Source organism: Macaca thibetana, chromosome 1 (genome assembly GCF_024542745.1).
Source record: "Macaca thibetana thibetana isolate TM-01 chromosome 1, ASM2454274v1, whole genome shotgun sequence".
In the NCBI taxonomy this organism is placed as follows: Eukaryota; Metazoa; Chordata; class Mammalia; order Primates; family Cercopithecidae; genus Macaca; species Macaca thibetana.
This window is the reverse complement of record NC_065578.1, coordinates 137,949,428-137,971,306: the sequence shown is the minus strand read 5'-3', so window position 1 is coordinate 137,971,306 and position 21,879 is coordinate 137,949,428. Positions and strand designations below refer to the sequence as shown.

The 21,879-nt window shown below is 39.4% G+C and overlaps 1 protein-coding gene across 7 annotated transcripts in view; it reads left to right on the top strand.

The window, feature by feature from the left end:
* DNAH14 (dynein axonemal heavy chain 14) overlaps positions 1 to 21,879 on the top strand; it is a 506,458-nt gene that overhangs the window by 291,779 nt on the left and 192,800 nt on the right. For 5 of the 7 annotated variants that reach the window (XM_050760305.1, XM_050760207.1, XM_050760198.1 and 2 more), the window contains one exon: positions 14,143 to 14,221. The exons of the other annotated variants lie outside the window; for them this stretch is intronic. In XM_050760305.1, the coding sequence (XP_050616262.1) occupies positions 14,143 to 14,221 (79 nt within the window). The remainder of the gene's footprint in view (positions 1 to 14,142; positions 14,222 to 21,879) is intronic. 7 annotated transcript variants of the gene reach the window in all.

The following is a 21,879-nucleotide window of genomic DNA, read 5'->3' as shown; positions in this document are numbered from 1 at the left end:
TCTTTGTGGTTTTATCTACCTTTGGTCTTTGATGATGGTGACTTACAGATGGGATTTTGGTGTGGATGTCCTTTCTGTTTGTTAGTTTTCCTTTGAACAGTCAGGACCCTCAGCTGCAGGTCTGTTGAAATTTGCTAGAGGTCCACTGCAGACCCTGTTTGCTTGGATATAACCAGTGGAGGCTGCAGAACAGCAAATAATGCACAACAGAAAATGTTGCTGTCTGATCCTTCTTCTGGAAGCTTTGTCTCAGAGGGGCTCCTGGCCCTATGAAGTGTCAGTCGGCCCCTACTGGGAAGTGTCTCCCAGTTAGGCTTCTCAGGGGTCAGGGACTCAGTTGAGGAGGCAGTCTGTCCATTCTCAGATCTCAAACTCCATGCTGGGATAAACACTAGTCTCTTCAAAGCTGTCAGACAGGGACGTTTAAGTCTGCAGAAGTTTCTGCTGCCTTTTTTTCAGCTATGCCCTGCTGACAGAGGTGGAGTCTACAGAGGCAGGCAGGCCTCCTTGAACTGCGTTGGGCTCCACCCATTCGAGCTTCCTGGCTGCTTTATTTACCTACTCAAGCCTCAGCAATGGTGGACACCCCTCTCCCAGCCTTGCTGTTACCTTGCAGTTCAATCTCAGACTGCTGTGCTAGCAGTGAGTGAGTCCCATGGGTGTGGGACCCTCCGAGCCAGGCACAGGATATAATCTCCTGGTGTGCCGTTTGCTAAGGCCATTGGAAAAGTGCAGTATTAGGGTGGGAGTGTCCCGATTTTCCAGCTACCGTCTCTCAAGGCCTCCCTTTGCTAGGAAAGGGAATTCCCTGACCCCTTGTGCTTCGTGGGTGAGGCAATGCCCCATCCTGCTCCTTGGGCTGCACCCACTGTCTGACAAGCCCCAGTGAGATGAACCCGGTACCTCAGTTGGATATGCAGAAATCACCCGTCTTCTGCATTGCTTATGCTAGGAGCTGCAGACTGGAGCTGTTCCTATTCGGCCATCTTGGAACCTCCTAGTCCCAACCCAGAATTTAATATCCAGCCAAACTAAGCTTCATAAGCGAAGGAGAAATAAAATCCTTTACAGATAAGCATATACTGAGAGATTTGGTCACCACCAGGCCTGCCTTACAAGAGCTCCTGAAGGAAGCGCTAAATGTGGAAAGGGAAAACTAGTACTAGCCGCTCTGAAAACATACCAAATTGTAAAGACCATCAACACTATGAAGAAACTACACCAACTAGTGGGCAAAATAACCAGCTAGCATTATATTGATATGGTCAAATTCACACATAACAATATTAATCTTAAATGTAAATGGGCTAAATGCCCCAATTAAAAGACACAGACTGGAACATTGGATAAAGAGTCAAGACCCATTGGTGTGCTGTATTCAGGAGACCCATCTCATGTGCAAAGACACACATAGGCTCAAAATAAAGGAATGGAGGGAGATCTACAAAGCAAATGGAAAAAAAAAAAAAAAAAAGAAAAGCGGTGGTTTTAACCCTCATCTCTGATAAAACAGACTTTAAACCAACAAAGATCAAAAGAGACAAAAAAGGGCATTACATCATGGTAAAGGGATCAGTGCAACAAGAAGAGCTAACTATCCTAAATATATATGCATCCAATACAGGAGCACGCAGATTCATAAAGCAAGTTCTTAGAGACCTACAAAGAGACTTAGACTCCCACACAATAATAGTGGGTGACTTTAACACCCCACAGTCCATATTAGATCAACAAGACAGAAAATTCACAAGGATATTCAGGACTTGAACTCAGCTCTGGACCAAGTGGGCCTAGTACACATCTGCAGAACTCTCCATCCCAAATCAACAAACTATGCATTCTTCTCAGCACCACATCACACTTATTCTAAAATTGACCACATAATTGGAAGTAAAACACTCCTCAGCAAATGCAAAATAATGGAAATTGTAACAGTCTCTCAGACCACAGTGCAATCAAGGTAGAACTCAGGATTAACAAACTGACTCAAATCCACACAACTACATGGAAACTGACCAACCTGCCTCTGAATGACTACTGGGTAAATAATGAAATTGTTAGCTGGGTAAATACAGAAATGACTACGTTTTTTAAAATGAATGAGAACAAAGACACAACCTTCCAGAATCACTGGGACACAGCTAAAGCAGTGTTTAGAGGGAAATGTGTAGCACTAAATGCTCAAGACAGAAAGCAGAAAAGATCTAAAATCAACACCCTAACATCACAATTAAAAGAACTAGAGAAGCAAGAGCAAACAAACACATTCAAAAGCTAGCAGAAAGCAAGAAATAACTAAAATCAGAGCCGAACTGAAGGAAATAGAGACATGAAAACCCTTCAAAAAATCAGTGAATCCAGGAGCTGGTCTTTCAAAAAAAAAAAAAAAGAAAGCAAAATAGATAGACAGCTATATTCTGATAGAAGAAAAAAGAGAAGAATCAAATAGATGCAACAAAAAAATAATAAAGGGGATATCATCACTGATCCCACAGGAATACAAACTACCATCAGAGAACACCATAAACACCTCTATGAAAATAAACTAGAAAATCTAAAAGAAATGAATACATTCCTGGAGACATACACTCTCCCAAGACTAAACCAGGAAGAAGTTGAATCCCTGAATAGACCAATAAATGTTCTGAAATTGAGACAGTAATCAATAACCTATTAACCAAAAAAAGCCCAGGACCAGACAGATTGACATCTGAATTCTACCAGAGGTACAAAGAGGAGCTGGTACCACTTTTTCTGAAATTATTCCAAACAATAGAAAATAGGGACTCTTCTTTAACTCATTTTATGAAGCCAGCATCATCCTGATACCAAAATCTGGCAGAGATGCAACAAAAAAGAAAGTTTCAGGCCAATATCCCTGATGAACATCAATGCAAAAATCCTCAATAAAATACTGGCAAACTGAATCCAGCAGCACACCAGAAAGCTTATCCACAATGATTAAGTCAGCTTCATCCCTACAATGCAAGGCTGGTCCAACATATGCAAATGAATAAACATAATCCATCACATAAACAGAATCAATGTCAAAAATCATGTGATTATCTCAATAGATGCAGAAAAGGCCTTCAGTATAATTCAACACATCTTCATGCTAAAAACACTCAATAAACGAGGTATTGATGGGACATATCTCAAAATAATAAGAGCTATGTATGACAAACCCACAACCAATGTCATACTGAATGAGCAAAAGCTGGAAGTATTCCCCTTGAAAACTGGCACAAGACAAGAATGCCCTCTCTCACCACTCCTATTCAACATAGTATTGGAAGTTCTGGCCAGGGCAGTCAAGAGAAAGAAATAAACTCTATTCAAATAGGAAGAGAGGATGTCGAATTGCCTCTGTTTGCAAATGACAGGATTGTACACTTAGAAAACCCATTGTCTCAGCTCTAAAACTCCTTAAGCTGATAAGGAACTTCAGCAAAGTCTCAGGATACAAAATCAATGTGCAAAAATCACAAACATTCTTATACACCAATAATAGACAAACAGCCAAATCATGAGTGAACTCTCATTGACAACTGCTACAAAGAAAATTAAATACCTAGGAATACAACTTACATGGGATGTGATGGACCTCTTCAAGGAAAACTACAAACCACTGTTCAAGGAAATAAGAGAGGACATAAACAAATGGAAAAATATTCCCTGCTCGTGGATAGGAAGAATCAATATCTTGAAAGTGACCATACTGCCCAAAGTAATTTATAGATTCAATGCTATTCCTATCAAGCTACCATTGACTTTCTTCACAGAATTAGAAAAAAACTACTTCTTAAATTTCATATGAAACCAAAAAAGAACCTTTATAGCTAAGACAGTCCTAAGCAAAAAGAAAAAGCTGGAGGCATCACACTACCTGACTTCAAACTGTACTACAAGGCTTACAGTAACCAAAACAGCATGGTACTGGTACCGAAACAGATATATAGACCAGTGGAACAGAACAGAAGCCTCAGAAATAACACCATACATCTACAACCAACAGATCTTTGGCAAACCTGACAAAAACAAGCAATTGGGAAAGGATTCTCTATTTAATAAATGATGTCACAAAAACTGGCTACCCATATGCAGAAAACAGAAACTGGACTCCTTCCTTACACTGTATACAAAAATTAACTCAAGGTGGATTAAAAACTTAAATGTCAGACCTAAAAACCATAAAAACCCTAGAAGAAAACCTAGACAATACCGTTCAGGACACAGGCATGGGCAAAGACTTCACAACTAAGACACCAAAAGCAGTGGCAACAAAAGCCAAAATTGACAAGTAGTATCTAATTAAACCAAAGAGTTTCTGCACAGCAAAAGAAGCTATCATCAGAGTGAACAGACAACCTACAGATTGGGAGAAAAAATTTGCAATCTGTGCCTCTGACAAAGGGCTAATATCCAGAATCCACAAGGAACTTAAATTTACAAGAACAAAAAACCCCATCAAAAAGTGGGTAAAAGATATGAACAGACACTTCTTAAAAGAAGACATTTATGCAGCCATCAAACATGAAAAAAAGCTCATCATCACTGGTCATCAGAGAAATGCAAATCAAAGCCACAAAGAGATACCTACCATCTCATGCCAGTTAGAATGGTTACCATTAAAAAGTCAGGAAACAACAGGTACTGTGTTTCTAACCTTCTTGGAAGGCCAGGAGGTTTTGCAAAGCTTCGGGGAAGAATGAACTGAAGGCAGCTTTTCTTACCCAGGGTCAAAGGGCATAGGTACAAAGGAACGTAGAGGGGTTTATCTAAATATCTTGTTTACTCATGTTGTCCTAAAACAGACCTTTGATCATTCACACACAGGACTGCTCTCGATTCAGGGGGTCAACAACGTTCATTACCCACAAATTGTGTTTGTTCCAAGCCTTTGTCATTAAATCTGTACTAAATAAATGCGATTATTGCCAGCTTATCAGGGCTGCACTCTCTCGGCTACTGGACTCCTGTTGGTGGTGCTGAGCTGTGTGGTCCCCTAGCCACGCTGTCAGGCAACCTGTGTCAGCATACTTCTTTCATCTGTCAGTCAGCCAGAGTCTGCAGGACAGACTCAGTGGGTGGTGCCTTGTGCGAGGAGTGCTGCAATGGATCACGTTGGAACCCTCAAAAATGAACGTAAAGAGACTGTGCTGTCAGTAAGTCAGTGAGTCATTGCTGCCTGCTCGGGATTTCCAAGTTTGAGGGAATTGTTCAGGCTAGGGTTTCATCATGGGGCAACAGTTACCAGCTCAACAGCAAAAGTATATAAAAGTATTGAAACAGCTGTGCCTGGAGTTGGTTCCTTCTGGTGGGTTCGTGGTCTTGCTGACTTCAAGAATGAAGCCACGGTCCTTCGCAGTGAGTGTTACAGCCCTTAAAGGTGGCACGGACCCAAAGAGTGAACAGCACCAAGATTTATTGTGAAGAGTGAAAGAACAAAGCTTCCACAACATGGAAGGGGACCCAAGCGGGTTGCCGCTGCTGGCTGGGGTGGCCAGCTTTTGTTCCCTTATTTGTCCCTGCCCATGTCCTGCGGATTGATCCATTTTACAGAGTGCTGATTGGTCCATTTTACAGAGCACTGATTGGTCCATTTTACAGTATGCTGATTGGTCCATTTTACAAACCTCTAGCTAGCCACAGAGCACTGATTGGTGCATTTTTACAGAGTGCTGGTTGGTCCATTTTACATACCTGTAGCTGACCACAGAGCACTGATGGGTGTATTTTTACAGAACACTGGTGCATTTTACAAACCTCTAGCTAGCCACAGAAAAGTTCTTCAAGTCCCCACCCGACCCAGAAGTCCAGCTGGCTTTGCCTCTCACAGCTGCTTAAAGCTGGCAGAGCCTCGGTTTCACAGGCTCAATTTAGGAACCTAATGCAAACTGTTGTGTCCCATAACCCATGGTTCCTGGAAGAGGGTAAGCTAGACATAGAGCTCTGGGAACAAGTGGGGAGAAATTTTAAACAACATCATGCACAAGGGCAGTGGATCCCAGTAACGTCTCTAATATTACGGGCTTTAGTTAGGGCTGCTTTGGTCCACTCTACACAGAAGAGCCTAAAAAGGGAAGGGGGAAGGAACCATCACCTACCTTACCACCTCCTCCTTCTCATTCAGCCCAGCCATTACCAGGCAAAAATAACAAAGAGAAAGCAGAGGTTTTGCCTGAGCCCCCTCCTGTAAATTGGAAAAAAAGACAAGGGATACACTACAGCTTTGGTACCCTGTCTTAGGCAAGCAGCATTAGAAGGGGAGCTCTTAGCCTGCCTGGTAATGCAAGATTGACAAGACAATCAGGTATATGAACCCATTTCTTTTGACACTTATAAAGAGATAAGAAAAAGCATTTAAGAAAATGGAACCACTAGTCCATTTACAAAAGGGTTAATTGAGATCACTTAAGCAGACCTCTTTCTAGTAATGGCCATTGTTATTCCTCCTCTATCCCTGATGTAGCTCTCTCAAAATCCTATTTGGGTAGAACAGTGACCTTTAAAGGAAGAGAAGTTACAAAGAGCCCATGGATTAGTTGAGGAGCAATTAAAAGTTGGCCATATAGAACCATCAAACACCCCTTGGAATTCACCCATTTTCATCATTCCCAAAAGATCTGGCAAATGGAGACTTTTGCATGATTTACAGGATATCAATGCTAATTTGCAACCTATGGGGCCTCTTCAACAGGGCCTCCCTTCCCCCGTGGCAATTCCTGAAGATTGGCCTCTAGTTGTTACTGACTTAAAGGACGACTTCTATACTATCCCCCTTGCAGAACAGGACAGAGAAAAATTTGCCTTTACCATACCAGCTATCAATAATGAAAGACCAGCTCACCAACTTCATTGGAAAGTGCTCCTCAAGGGATATTGAACAGTCCTACTATGTGTCAGTATCATGTAAATCAGGCTTTGCTCCCCAGTAGAAAAGAATTTCCTAATTGCAAGATTATTCATTTTATGGATGATATTTTACTAGCAGCCCCAACAGAGCCAATAGTTTTAAGTTTATATGCCTCCATCATAAAGAATACACAGTTAAGAGGTTTAATCATAGCACCTGAAAAAGTACAATTTTCCTCTCCTTGGAAATATCTTGGATACATACTAACTTCCTGGTCAGTGAGACCTCAAAAGGTTAAATTAAATACTAGCAATTTACACATGTTAAATGATTATAAAAAATTACTGGGTGATATTAATTGGCTTTACCCCACCTTGGGCATAACTACTGATAAGTTACAAATCCTATTTCCTATCCTAAAGGGCAATACAGCCCTAGACTCTCCCACGTATTTAACTCCTGCAGCAAAAAGAGAAATTGAGGAAATAGAGCAAGCTATTTCTCAGAGGCAACTAGATTGCATAGACCCACAATATTCAATTCAATTGCTTGTTTTCCCTACTAAGCATTCCCCAACAGGATTAGTAGGACAGATAGCCCCAGGGCTGCACTTTCTAGAATGGATTTTTTAACTCACATACCATGACTAAAACATTATCCCCCTATATCCAGCTAGTTAGTAAAGTCATCTATACAGGCCACAGATGATGCAATCAGTTGCTAGGTTATAACCCTGATGTCATCAGAATTCCTTTGAGTAAAAGGCAATTCAAAGCTTATTTCCTCTGTCTCTAGATCTTTAGATAGCACTCTCTGATTATGTAGGCCATATAGGACATGCCTTTCCTGCTGAGAAACTAATTCAGTTCTTATCTCATACTCCTTTAGTTGTGCCTACAAAAGTAGTTCACTCCCCCATACCTAATGCTTTAAGGCTTTTTACTTATGGCTCTGGTAAAAATAGAAAAGGAGCTATTTGGTGGAGATTGCATGATTTCCTCATTCATCCTGGATTTACTGGCACTCAGAAAGCGGAGGTTGGAGCCTTAATATCGTCCCTGGAGACCTAGTCTGCTTAGCCCATCAGTGTTGTTAGTGACTCTGCTTACTCTATTTATTGCAGAACCTTGAAACAGCCCTCATTAAGTCCACACTCAAGCCCACCCTGTATGCACTTTTTCTTCGACTTCAGCAATTGCTGGATCAACGTACACATCCTATTTTTATCACACATATTCGACCCCACAGCTCACTGCTTGCCCCATTGGCTTATGGCAATGATCAAGGAGACCTGCAAGTTATGACGTCACTGCTTGACCAAACCACCCAATTGCATCTATTTTTCCACCAAAATTGGAGAAACTTATCTAAATTTCAACTTACCCAGAGACTCACTAACCAAATTATCCTGCAATTCCCAGTTTGCCAGCTCACAGACATGTCCTCTCCTTCAACAGGTGTTAACCCTAGAGGAATACAACCTAATCAGTTATGGCAAACAGATGTTAAACACATCCCTGAATTTGGAAAACTAAGATATGTACATGTATCTGTTCATACCAATTCTCAATGAGTGCTCATGCTCTTCCTGGAGAGTCCACCCAATGTTATTAAACATCTTCTTTTAACTTTTGTGTTTATGGGGTGTCCCACAAAAATTAAAACTGATAATGGTCCAGCTTATGCCAGCTCACAATTTCAACAATTCTGTCCCACATAGAACATCCAACATTCCACATGCATCCCATATAATCCCCAAGGACAGGCCATAGTAGAACATGTCCATTCCACTCCTAAAAATATGCTCAGAAAAAAAAGGGGGGGGGTATGAGTAAAAACCCTTCAATACTGCTAGCACAAACCTTATTTATCCTTAATTTTTAAAATTTAGATGATAAATTTCGATCAGCCATAAAAAAGCACTTTACTAAAGCCCCTCAAAACATTAAAACTTGTGGTTTTGTGGAAAGATGTAAATATCAATGTATGGTGTGGTCCAAATGAATTGCTAACATGGGGAAGAGGTTATGCTTGTGTTCACACCCCCTCAGGTCCTCTTTGGATTCCAGCACAATGCATCAAACCATACCATGGCGTGCTAGGACCCAACCCAGTACCAGAAATGGAGGAAATGTCCCTGCAGGACCCGCAATCCCAGATGATGTGGCTTCCTTGGACAACACAAGCCCCAGACATTACCTGGGGGATGCTGAAGAAGACAACTCAGGAGGCTGAGTGAATCCTGCTCTAGACACAGACACAATTCACTCCAGATAATTTATTCCTTGATATGCTTTCTATTGTACCTTGCAACTCTCATAGGGTATTAACCTTTCTTGTTCTCTCACTCTGCCTGCAATCCGCACCTGCTACTCTCTATTGGGCTCATCTCTTAGATCCACCTTTCTTCTGCTCTGTTACTTGGGCAGACACCTCCTTCCCAGTCTCTAATAACATAACTGCTTGGCTAGGAGGGATTGACTTACCTCCAGTGGGGTCTCTTATTAATGGCACACATTGGACTAAGGTGCCAGTTAACACTATATATCACTCCACTATCCTTCCACTGTGTGTAAGTTATAAAAGTTCTAACCCTTACTGTGTACCTGCCCAAACACAATTATGACTACATCATGGCAAAGGAAATGCCTTAACATTGTTGGTTGCAGGTAATCTCAAACCATGCAACACAACCAATGCCACCTTCCCAAACATTCCTCCCTGTGCTGAAGAACAAAGCCGGAAAAGTAATGGATTCCACTTTAGCTGGAAGGTCTGTCACAGGGGTCAAGCCCGTAGCTTCCAGTTAGGCAATTATAACATCTTAGACTGGAGCTCCCATGGCCATTTTGAAGGGGGCCTGCCCCTCCACACCTGTGGGTATTTCTCACAAGGTGGAGACGAGAGACTGAGAAAAGAAATAAGACAGAGAGACAAAGTATAGAGGAAGAAAAGTGGGCCCAGGGGACTGGCGCTCAGAAAGTGAGGACCTGCACCGGCACTGGTCTCTGAGTTCCCTCAGTATTTATTGATCTCTATCTCTACTATTCTGGCAAGGGGGATGTGGCAGAACTATAGGGTATTGGTGGGGAGAGGGTCAGCAAGAAAACATATGAACAAAGGACCCTGTGTCATAAATAAGTTTAAGGAAATGTGCTGTCCCTCGTGCATGTAGGCCAGATTTATGTTTGACTTTACACAAACATCTCAATGCAGTAAAGAGCAGTATTGCTCCCAGCATGTCTCACCTCCAGCCATAAGGCAATTTTGTCCTATCTCAGTAAACAGAATGTATGATCAGGTTTTACACTGAGACATTCCATTCCCAGGGACGAGCAGGAGACAGATGCCTTCCTCTTATCTCAACTGCAAAGCGGCCTTTCACTTTCACTAATCCTCCTCAGCACCGACCCTTTACGGGTGTTGGGCTGGGGTATGGTCAGGTCTTTCCCTTCTCACAAGGCCATATATCAGGCTGTCTCAGTAGGGGGAAGCCTTGGACAATACCCAGGCTTTCTTGAGCAAAGGTCCCTGCGGCCTTCCACAGTGCATTGTGTCCCTGGGTACTCGAGAATGGAGAATGGCGATGACTTTTTCCAAGCATACTGCCTGCAAACATGATTTTGACAAAGCATATCCTGCACAGCCGTAAATCCGTTAAACCTTGAGTCAATACAGCACATGTTTCTGCAAGCACAGGGTTGGGGCTAGGGTTACAGATTAACAGCATCCCAAGGCAGAATTTTTCTTAGTACAGGTCAAAATGGAGTTTCTTATGTCTTCCTTTTTCTATATAGACACAGTAACAGTCTGATCTCTCTTTCCCCCACATATTTGCAGGGTGACCATACTGATGTCCACATCCATTGTGGCATCAATCACAGTTTTGTAGTCACATCCCGTTCCCCTATGATTTGGGCCAATGAGGAGATGAGATATCCCAGACCCCAAGTAAAGTAGATGCCACCCCAAGACACTTTATGGCACTTGGGACATCTTAGCACCTCCCTTAATATCTGGCATGGGACATATCATAATTCCAGTAACAATTATACTATGACTGTTATTCATAATCACACAGATCAGTGCCTGATTTGCACTACCCATCCATATGTTTTCCTTATGGGAACTAATATTTCCATTACACCCCAAAACTCCAAGTTTGTGACCTGAGTGCAGGGACAGGTTTGGTTCACCTCATGTATCACTAATTACAATATATCTAACTAAAATATTACTAGTGTCATGGTATTAAGGAGAAAATCTGAGGCATTCCTACCAGTCAATTTGACACGTGATGGACAAGGTTCCTCTGCCCTTGCCACCTTAGAACATGCCCTGTCCCAGGTCAGACCCAAAAGACTCATAGGCACACTTATAGCCTTTAAAATCTCAGCTATAGTCATCTTGGCAACTGCTATTGTTGTTGTGGCCTCTATTACTGAATCAGTACAAACAGCTACCTCTGTAGACAACTTGGCAAAAAATGTGTCTAATGAACTTCTCTTACAGCAGGGTATAGATCAAAAGATTCTTGCACGCCTGCAAGCCTTGAGGCTGCCTTGGAATATGTAGAGGAGCGACAAGATGCACTGGCATTCTGACAGCAATTAAACTGTGACTGGGAGCATTAGCATATCTGTGTCACCTCTCTATCTTGGAATCAATCAATAAATAGTTGGGATGAGGTGAAACAACACCTCTGGGGAAACTTACATGATAATTTAATAGCAGACATAAGGCAATTTAAAATTCTAGAATCCCTAAATGCCATAGATCTACATGCCCAACAAACAGCCATATGGAAGGATGTGCAAGGACATCTCTTCTGGATAGACCCCCACTCCTAGGGGTCACTCCTTGATTGGAAAAGAATGATACTGATTATATTCATTTTTGTCTTATGTTATTTACTAATTCTAGGATGCAAAGCCGGAATGCAAATTATAACTGCTGTGCCTGACGAACCTGTTTCTGCACAAAACCTGATGCAAAAAACAGAAAAGGGGGAGATGTGGGAGATTGGTCATGGTGATGGGAGAAATTATAGGGAAAGATTCAAACCTTCTTGGAAGGTCGGGGGGTTTTGCAAAGCTTCAGGGAAGAATGAGCCGAAGGCAGCTGTTCTTACCCAGGGGCAGAGGGCGTAGGTACAAAGGAATGTAGAGGAGTTTATCTAAATAGCATTTTAATCACGTTGTCCTAAAACCAGCCTTTAATCATTCGCATGCAGGGACTTCTGTCTACTCAGGGGGTTGACAAAGTTTATTACCACAAACCATGTTTGCTCCAAGCCTTTGTCATTGAATCTGTACTAAATAAATGTGAGCATTGCTAGCTTATTGGGGCTGCACTCTCTTGGCTGCTGGACTCTGGTCAGCAGTGCTGAGCCATGTGGTTCCCTAGCTGTGCAGTCAGGCAAAATACCTGTGTCCACATACTTCTTTCATCCGTTGCTCAGTCAGAGTCTGTGGGACAGACTCAGCAATGCTGGAGAGGATGTGGAGAGGATGTGGAGAAATAGGAATGCTTTTACACTGTTGGTGGGAGTGTAAATCAGTTCAACCATTGTGGAAGACAGTGTGGTGATTCCTCAAGGATCTGAAACCAGAAATACCATTTGACTCAGCAATCCCATTACTGGGTATATACCCAAAGGATTATAAACCATTCTACTATAAATAAACATGCACATGTATGTTTATTGTAGCACTAATCACAATAGCAAAGACTTGTAACCAACCCAAATGCCCATCAATGATAGACTGGATAAGGAAAATGTGGCACATATACACCATGGAATACTATGCGGCCATAAAAAAGAATGAGTTCATGTCCTTTGCAGTGACATGGATGAAGCTGGAAACCATTCTCAGCAAACTAACACAAGAACAGAAAACCAAATACCACATATTCTCACTCATAAGTTGGAGTTGAACAATGAGAACATATAGGCACAAGCAGGGAACGTCATACACTGGGGCCTGTCGGGGGTGGGGGACAAGGGGAGAGATAGCATTAGGAGGAATACCTGTCAATGATGGGTTGATTAATGCAGCAAACCACCATGGCACATGTATGCCTGTGTAACAAACCTGCACGTTCTGCACATGTATCCCAGAACTTAAAGTATAATAAATATATATATATATTCATCTTTGGTAGTAGCAGAAGGGGAAGAACACTTAAAGGATCTGTGGAATAAGGGATGCTGAAGTGGGTGATAAAAAATTGATTGAACTTTTCTTGGTGAACTATTTGACACTATATGCTAAAAATATCCATATACTCCGCTCTACTATCTTTTATTCTAGGAAATTATTATAAATAAATAATCAGAGAAGCATAGAAAGATTTATGCACAAGGAGGTTTATTCATAGCAGAATTATTTATAATCATAAAACAATTATTTGAATTCCAACAATGGATGAATGACTTAATAAATTATGATGCAACAAAATCAAGACAGGTCTAAAAAGCAGGATAAGCACCCAACTCTGTTTTTAGTTTTCTATTTAGGTTTACATTTTAAAATGTTATGTTTTTATATAATTTATGTCTTTATATAAAAGCCCATAAAGAAATACATCAATATATTACTAGTTGTTATCTTTAGGTGGTGGAATTATGGGTGATTGTTTCCTTCTGTACACTTTTGTGTATTTTGTAAATGTCCTAAAAGAAGCATTTTTTAATATTAAGAAAACAAATATTATAAAATAAAAATAAGTTACAAGGAAGAATGAATAATTGCTCTTTGTGTTTCTCTGTGGAATGGATTAGTTGGCCAAAAAGGTGGGTAATGGGAATGAGAGGGGGATGACTACAATCTGCCTAACATGCCCCAGTTGAATGTTTGTTTTAATAAATTTGTTACTTGAAAATATGCAGCTTCTTTTTTTATTGCCCTACTTTATGAGGGCCCATTTATTGTTTAGCTTGTATTGTGTACCATATTTGGTCGTAGTCACTTCATTGTTTCAAAGTTTACATTTTGCAACAATCAATCTTATAAAAAAAGGATAGAATAGAATAAAGAACAAATGTATGCAGCTTTATGCTTCAAATAAATAAAAATCAGTTCTGACAATGAAAAGAACATTCTCTGCTCTTGTAATTCCCACTTTGTTCTGATAAGTTAATTCTCAGATACCGTATGTGAAATAAAGATGTTCTTCTATGATAATTCACAAATTAAACAATGTTAAAAGTTAAACCTCATTAGTTTACCAGATAAATTTTACATCAGTTGTTAATTATGGAAAAATACTCTTTTCTTTTTAAGGTAATGATTTGAGTGACATGTCATCTAAGGAGGCAAATTCTCGAACAGATTCTGTCACATTCAAGGATATAGAAAAGAGGTCAGTTACATTCCTTCAGAAAACATGTTTTAATAACTATTAGGTGCCAAACCCTCAAATATGCACAGGATTACTTCTTGATAAACCAATACTTCTGTGTTTTCATAGTATCAGAATCCACTTAAATTCATTTTATTCCAACTTAAAGTTCTTTGTATAGCTAATATAAGATACCAGATTTTATGCTACATTTTGAAGTAATATGCCTTATAGGAATGCATTTGTCCAGCCTCTATACATATTTGAGAAAGGAATAAAATTGACATGAATTTATTTCATGAATCTGCCATTTATGAGCTGTGAAATGTTGAATTAGTTGCTAAATGTTTTTAAGCTTTAATTTTTTTTCATTTATTAAACTGGAATAATAATGTGATATGTTATGTATCCAGAATAGAACCTAGTACATAGTAAGAGCTCAATAAATTATAGCAATGTAAATTATTAGTTCTACATTTCTTCAGCCATTTTGTAGGATAGAAGAGTCACTGTTGGGCATCTTATTATGAGTCCTTAAGACATTCATGTCACATTTGCTTTTGAATGATAAAACATTCACTTGTGATTTCTACTCTGCCTGTCAGTTCTGCCTTAAAATCCACTCACTTATCTACATCTTGATTATGGCATTCTAACCCAAACCTCCATCATTTCTTGCCTATACTGTTTGCAATAGCTTCCCAATTGGTTTCCCCAATTTTTCCTGCTCATTCTCAGTGTAACAACAAGGAATTAAATTTTTATTAAATAATGAGTAGCCAAAAAGGGCATTTATAAAACATATATAAGATATTGGCCGGGCGCGGTGGCTCAAGCCTGTAATCCCAGCACTTTGGGAGGCCGAGGCGGGCGGATCACGGGGTCAGGAGATTTCGAGACCATCCTGGCTAACACAATGAAACCCCGTCTCCACTAAAAATACAAAAAAAATTAGCCGGGCGTGGTGGCGGCGCCTGTAGTCCCAGCTACTCGGGAGGCTGAGGCAGGAGAATGGCGGGAACCCGGGAGGCGGAGCTTGCAGTGAGCCGAGATCGCGCCACTGCACTCCAGCCTGGGTGACAGAGCGAGACTCCGCCTCAAAAAAAAAAAAAAAAAAAAAAAAAACATATATAAGATATAAATAACAATACCATAATCACCCATATATATACCACTCGGCCATAGAAAAAGCATATTATTTTATTTTTGAAGTCCTCTGTATTCTCTCCTAGATCTCAGGGTATCCCATCATCTGAGATAACTACTATTCTGGATTTTGTACTTATTAATATATTTCAAAATAGTATATTTTAGCTTTGTGTGTTTTTAACTTTAAATAGATGAAATCATCCTGTATGATCTTCTGTCACTTGCATCTTTTGTTCAACATTACATCTGTTTAGTCCATTGTGCATATAGCTATTCTTATTTCTTTTCACTGCTACCAACTAGTCCATTGTCATTATATATATAAACTATGATATACATATATGTATACACACACACACATATGTATCACAGGTTATTTATCCATTGGTAAGCATTTGGATTTTCAATTTTTGTTATTAACAATAGTATTATGATTAATACATTTGTACATGTCTGTTATAGAAGAAGAGTCTTATGCCTCATATAAGAGTACATGTCTCTTATATGGAAGAGTCGATCTTTTTAAAACATAATTTAAAATATTTCTTTTCTCTTTTGTAGGGATTTAAGATTTCCCATTACTTTCAAAGTGGAAGAAAAAAAATCTTGGCACAGCCTAAAAAGGTTCTGCCTACCTTTCCAGATTCATCTCCTAATCTCTTGCTCTGATTGTGCTTCAGTGACACTTGCTTTTTCTTCAGTTTGTCAAGCCATGATCCTTTGACCTTACGGTCTTGGCACATGTATTCCTTCTGTCCAAGATGTTCTTCCTCCTCTATTTTGCCAAATATCACCCATTCTTTGGTCTCAATTGAATAGTTACTTCTTCAAAGAGACCTTCCCTGACTCCCACATCTAAACTAGTTATCCCTACTATTATTATTCATGCAGTGCTTGACTCTTATTTTAAGTTCAGGGGTACATGTCCAGGACATGCAGGTTTGTTACATAGGTAAATGTGTGCCATGGTGGTTTGCTGCACAAATCATACCATCACCTAGGTATTAAGCCCAGCATTCATTAGCTATTTTTCCTGATGCCCTTCCTCCCCTGACCACCATCCCAACAGGCCCCAGTGTGTGTTGTTCCCCTGCCTATGTGTCCATGTGTTCTCATCCTTCAGCTCCAACTTATACATGAGAGCATATAGTGTTTGGTTTTCTGTTCCTGCATTAGTTTGCTGAGGATAATGGCATCCAGCTCCAACCATGTCCCTGCAAAGGACATGATCTCATTCCTTTTTATGGCTGCATAGTCTTCCATGGTGTATATGTACCACATTTTCTCTATCCAGTCTATCATTGATGGGCATTTAGTTTGATTCCATATCTTTGCTACTGTGAATTATGCTGCAATGAACATATGTGTGCATGTATCTTTATAATAGAATGATTTATATTCCTTTGGGTATATACCCAGTAATGGGATTTCTGGGTCAAATGGTATTTCTGCCTCTAGGTCTTTGAGGAATCACTATACTGTCTTCCACAATGGTTGAACTCATTTACACTCCCACCAACAAGTGTAAAAGCATTCCTTTTTCTTTGCAACCTTGCCAGCATCTGTTGTTTTTGACTTTTTAATTATCACCATTCTGACTGGCATGAGATGGTATCTCATTGTGGTTTTGATTTGTATTTCCCTAATGATCAGTGATGTTGAGCTTTCATGTTTGTTGGCCACATGTATGTCTCTTTCCTAGAACTTAAGGTATAATAATAATAATAAATAAATAAATAAATAAATAAATAAATAAATAAATAAAAGAAGTATCTGTCCATGTCTTTTGCCCCTTTTTTAATGGTCTATTTTTCTCATAAATCAACCTAACTTCCTTATAGATTCTGGATATTAGACCTTTTTCTGGATATTAGACCTCTGGATGGATAGACTGCAGAAATTGTCTCCCATTCTGTAAGTTGTCTGTTCACTCTGATGATAGTTTCTTTTGCTGTGCAGATGCTCTTTAGTTTGATTAGATCCCATTTGTCAATTTTTGCTTTTGTTGCAATTGCTTTTCAAAGTTTTGTCATAAAATTTTTGCCAGTGCCTATATTCTAAATGATATTTGCCTAGATTTTCTTCTAGGGTTTTTGGAGTTTTGGGTTTTACATTTAAGTCTTTAATCTATCTTGTGTTAAGTTTTGTATAAGGTTTAAGGAAGGGGTCCAGTTTCGGTTTTCTGTATATGGCTAGCCAATTCTCCCAGCACCATTTATTAAATAGGGAATCCTTTCCCCATTGCTTGTTTTTGTCACATTTATCAAAGATCAGATGGTTGTAGATGTACAGTCCTGTTTCTGAGTTCTCTATTCTATTCCATTGTTCTCTGTGTCTGTTTTTGTACCAGTACCGTGTTGTTTTGGTTACTGTAGCCTTGTAGTATAGTTTGAAGTTGGGTAGTGTGATGCCTCCAGCTTTGTTCTTTTTGCATAGGATTGGTTTGGCTATTCAGGCTCTTTTTTGGTTCCATATGAATTTTAAAGTAATTTTTTTCTAGTTCTGTGAAGAATGTCAATGGTAGTTTAATAGGAATAGTATTGAATCTATAAATTGCTTTGGGCAATATGGTCATTTTCATGATATTGATTCTTCTTATCCATGAGCGTAGAATGCTTTTCCATTTGTTTGTACCCTCTCTGATTTCCTTGAGCAGAGGTTTGTAGTTCCCTTTGAAGAGGTCCTTCGCTTCCCTTGTTAGCTGTATTCCTAGGTATTTTGTTCTTTTTGTAGCTATTGTGAATGGGAGTTTATTCATGATTTGGCTCTCTGCTTGCCTGTTGTTGGTGTACAAGAATGCTAGTGACTTTTGCACATTGATTTTGTATTCTCAGACTTTGCTGAAGTTACTTATCAGCTTAAGAAGCTTTGGGGCTGAGATGATGGGGTTTTCTAGATACAGGATCATGTCATCTACAAAAAAGATAATTTGGCTTCTTCTCTTCCTATATTAATACACTTTATTTCTTTCTCTTGCCTAATTGCCCTGGCCTGAATTTCCAATACTATGTTGAATAGGAGTGGTGAAAGAGGGCATCCTTGTCTTGTGCCAGTTTTCAAGAAGAATCCCTCCAGCTTTTGACCATTCAGTATGATATCGGCTGTGGCTATGTTATATATGGCTCTTATTATTTTTGAGGTATGCTCCTTCAATACCTAATTTATTGAGAGTTTTAAACATGAAAGGATGTTGAATTATATCAAAAGCCTTTTCTGCATCTATTGAGATAATCATGTGGTTTTTGTCTTTAGTTCTGTTTATGTGATGAATTACATTTATTGATTTGCATATTTTGAACCAACCTTACATCCCGGGGATGTAGCCAACTTGATTGTGGTGGATAAGCTTTTTGAAGTACTGCTGGATTTCGTTTGCCAGTACTTTTTTTTTTTTTTTTTTTTTTTTTTTTTTTTTTTTTTTTTTTTTTTTTTAGGATTTTTGCACTGATGTTCATTAGGAATGGCCTGAAGTTTTCTTTTTTGTTGTATCTTTGCCAAGTTTTGGTATCAGGATAATGATGGCCTCGGGAAAGGAGTTAGGGAGGAATCCCTCGTTTTCAATTATTTGTAATAGTTTCATTAGACATGATCTTCTTTGTACCTCTAGTAGAATTCAGCTGTGAATCCACCTGATCCTGGGCTTTTTTTGGTTGGTAGATTATTTATTAATGCCTCAATTTCAGAACTCATTATTGGCCTATTCAAGGATTTGATTTCTTCCTGGTTCAGTCTTGGGAGGCTGTATGTGTCCAGGAATCTCTCCATTTCTTTTAGATTTTCTAGTTTATATTCATAGAGGTGTTTATAGTATTCTCCAATGGTTGGTTGTATTTCTATGGAGTCATTGGTGATACTCCCCTTATCATTTCTGATTGTGGTTATTTGATTCTTATCTTTTCTTCTTTATTAGTCTAAGCAGTCTATTTTATTAATTTTTTCAAAAAATCAGTTACTGCATTCATTGATTTTTGAAGGATTTTTCATGTCTCTATCTCCTTCAGTTCAGGTCTGATCTTGGTTATTTCTTTTCTTCTAGCTTTGGAGTTTGTTTGCTCTTGATTCTCCAGTTCTTTTAGTAGTGATGGTAGCGTGTTGAGATCTTTCTAGCTTTTTGATGTGGGCATTTAGTGCTATAAACATCCCTCAACACCACTTTAGCTGCATCCCAGAGATTCTGTACATTATCTGTTTGTTCGCATTAGTTTCAAAGACCTTCTTGATTTCTACCTTAATTTCGTTATTTACCCAAGAGTCATTCAGGAGCAGGTTGTTCAATTTACAGGTAGTTGTGTGGTTTTGAATGAATTTCTTAATCTTGAGCTCTAATTTGATTGTGCTGTCGTCTGAGAGATGATTTCAGTTCTCTCACATTTGCTGAGGAGTGTTTTACTTCTGATTATGTGATCAATTTTAGAGTAAGCACCATGTGGCAATGAGAAGAATGTATATTGTGTTGTTTTTGGGTGAAGAGTTCTGTAGATATCTACCAGGTCGACTTAATCCAGAGCTGAGTTCAGGTCCTGAATATCTGCGTTAATTTTCTGTCTCAATGATCTGTCTAATATTGTCAGTGGGGTTGTTATCTGGGTGCTCCTGTATTGGGTGCACATATATTTAGGATAGTTAGTTCTTCTTGTCAAATTGAACCCTATACCTGTGAAGAATGTCAATGGTAGTTTAATAGGAATAGCATTGAATCTATAAATTGCTTTGGGCAGCATGGTCATTTTCACGATATTGATTCTTCTTATCCATGAGCATAGAATGTTTTTTCATTTGTTTGTGTCCTCTCTGATTTCCTTGAGCAAGGTTTTGTAGTTCCTGTTGAAGAGGTCCTTCACTTCCCTTTTGTGATTTCATACTCATAAGTAATCATATACATAATTATATGTAATGCCCTTGTCTTTCTTTATCTTTGTTGGTTTAAAATCTGTTTTGTCAGAAACTAGGATTGCTACCCTGCTTTTTGTGTTTGTTTGCTTTCCATTTGGTTGGTAAATTTTCCCCCATCCCTTTATTTTCTGCCCATGTATGTCTTTGCACATGAGATGAGTTTCTTGAAGATAGCATACCAATGGGTCTTGTGTGAAATTAATCCTGTCATCATGATGCTATCTGGTTATTTTGCAGACTTCTTTATGTGGTTGCTTCATAGTGTCACTGGTCTGTGTACTTCAGTGCATTTTTATGGTGGCTCAAAACGGATTTTTTCCCCATATTTAGTGCTTCCTTCAGGAGTTCTTGCAAGGCAGGCCTGGTGGTGATGAATACCCTCAGCATTTGTGTATCTGAAAAGGATATTATTTCTCCTTTGCCTATGAAGCTTAGTTTGACTGGATATGAAAGTCTAGGTTGTAAAGTCTAGGAATGTTGGATATTGGCCACCCAATGTCTTCTGGCTTATAGGGCTTTCTCTGAGAAGTCCACTGTTAGTCTGATGCGCTTCACTTTGTAGGTGACCTGGCCTTTCTTTCTGGCTGCCCTTAACATTTTTTCTTTCATTTCAACCTTGGAGAATCTGATGTTTATATGTCTTGGGGTTGATTTTTTTTCATGGAGCACCTTACTGGGTTTCTCTGAATTTCTTGAATTTGAAGGTTGGCCTGTCTTGCTAGGTTGGGGAACTTCTCCTGGATGATATCCTGAAGTATATTTTCCAATTTGGTTCCGTTCTCCCCATCTCTTTCAAGAACCCCAATCAGTCATAGCTTCGGTATCTTTACATAATCCCATAAATCTCAGTGGTTTTTGTTCATTTCATTTCATTTCTTTTTATTGTTTTTTCTCTATTCTTGTCTGCCTGTCTTATTTCAGAAAGATAGTCTTCAAGCTCTGAGATTCTCTCCTCCACTTGGTCTATTCTGCTATTGATACTTGTAATTTTATTGTGAAATTCTAGTATTGTGTTTTCTGGCTTTATCAGGTCAGTTATGTTCCTCTCTAAACTGGCTATTCTGGTTATCAGCTCCTGTATTGTTTTATCACGATTCTTAGCTTCTTTGCATTGGGTTACAACATGCTTCTTTAAGTCATTATTACCCACATTCTGAAGCTTACTTCTGTTAATTCAGCCATCTCATCCTCAGCCTAGTTTTGCGCCTTTGCTGGAGAGATGTTTCAGTCATTTGGAGAATAGGCACTCTGGCTTTTTGAGTTTTCAGCATTTTTGCATTGATTCTTTCTCATCTTTGTGGGCTTATCTACCTTAAATCTTTGATCTTGCTGACCTTCAAGTGGGGTTTTTGTGAGGTATTTTTGTTGATGTTGTTATTGTCATTTTTTGTCTGTTTTTCTTGGAGTCAGATCACTTTTCCATAGGGCAGCTACAGCTTATTGGAGGTCCACTTCAGCCCCTACTTGCCTCAGGTTTTTCCTTACCTGGAGGTATTACCAGTGAAGGCTTTGAAACAGCAAAGATGGTAGCCTATTCCTTCCTCTGGAAACTGTGTCCCAAGGGGTGCTGACCTGTTTCTGGACTGAACGCTCCTATAGGAAGTGTCTGGAGATCCCTTGTTGGGAGGTCTCACCCA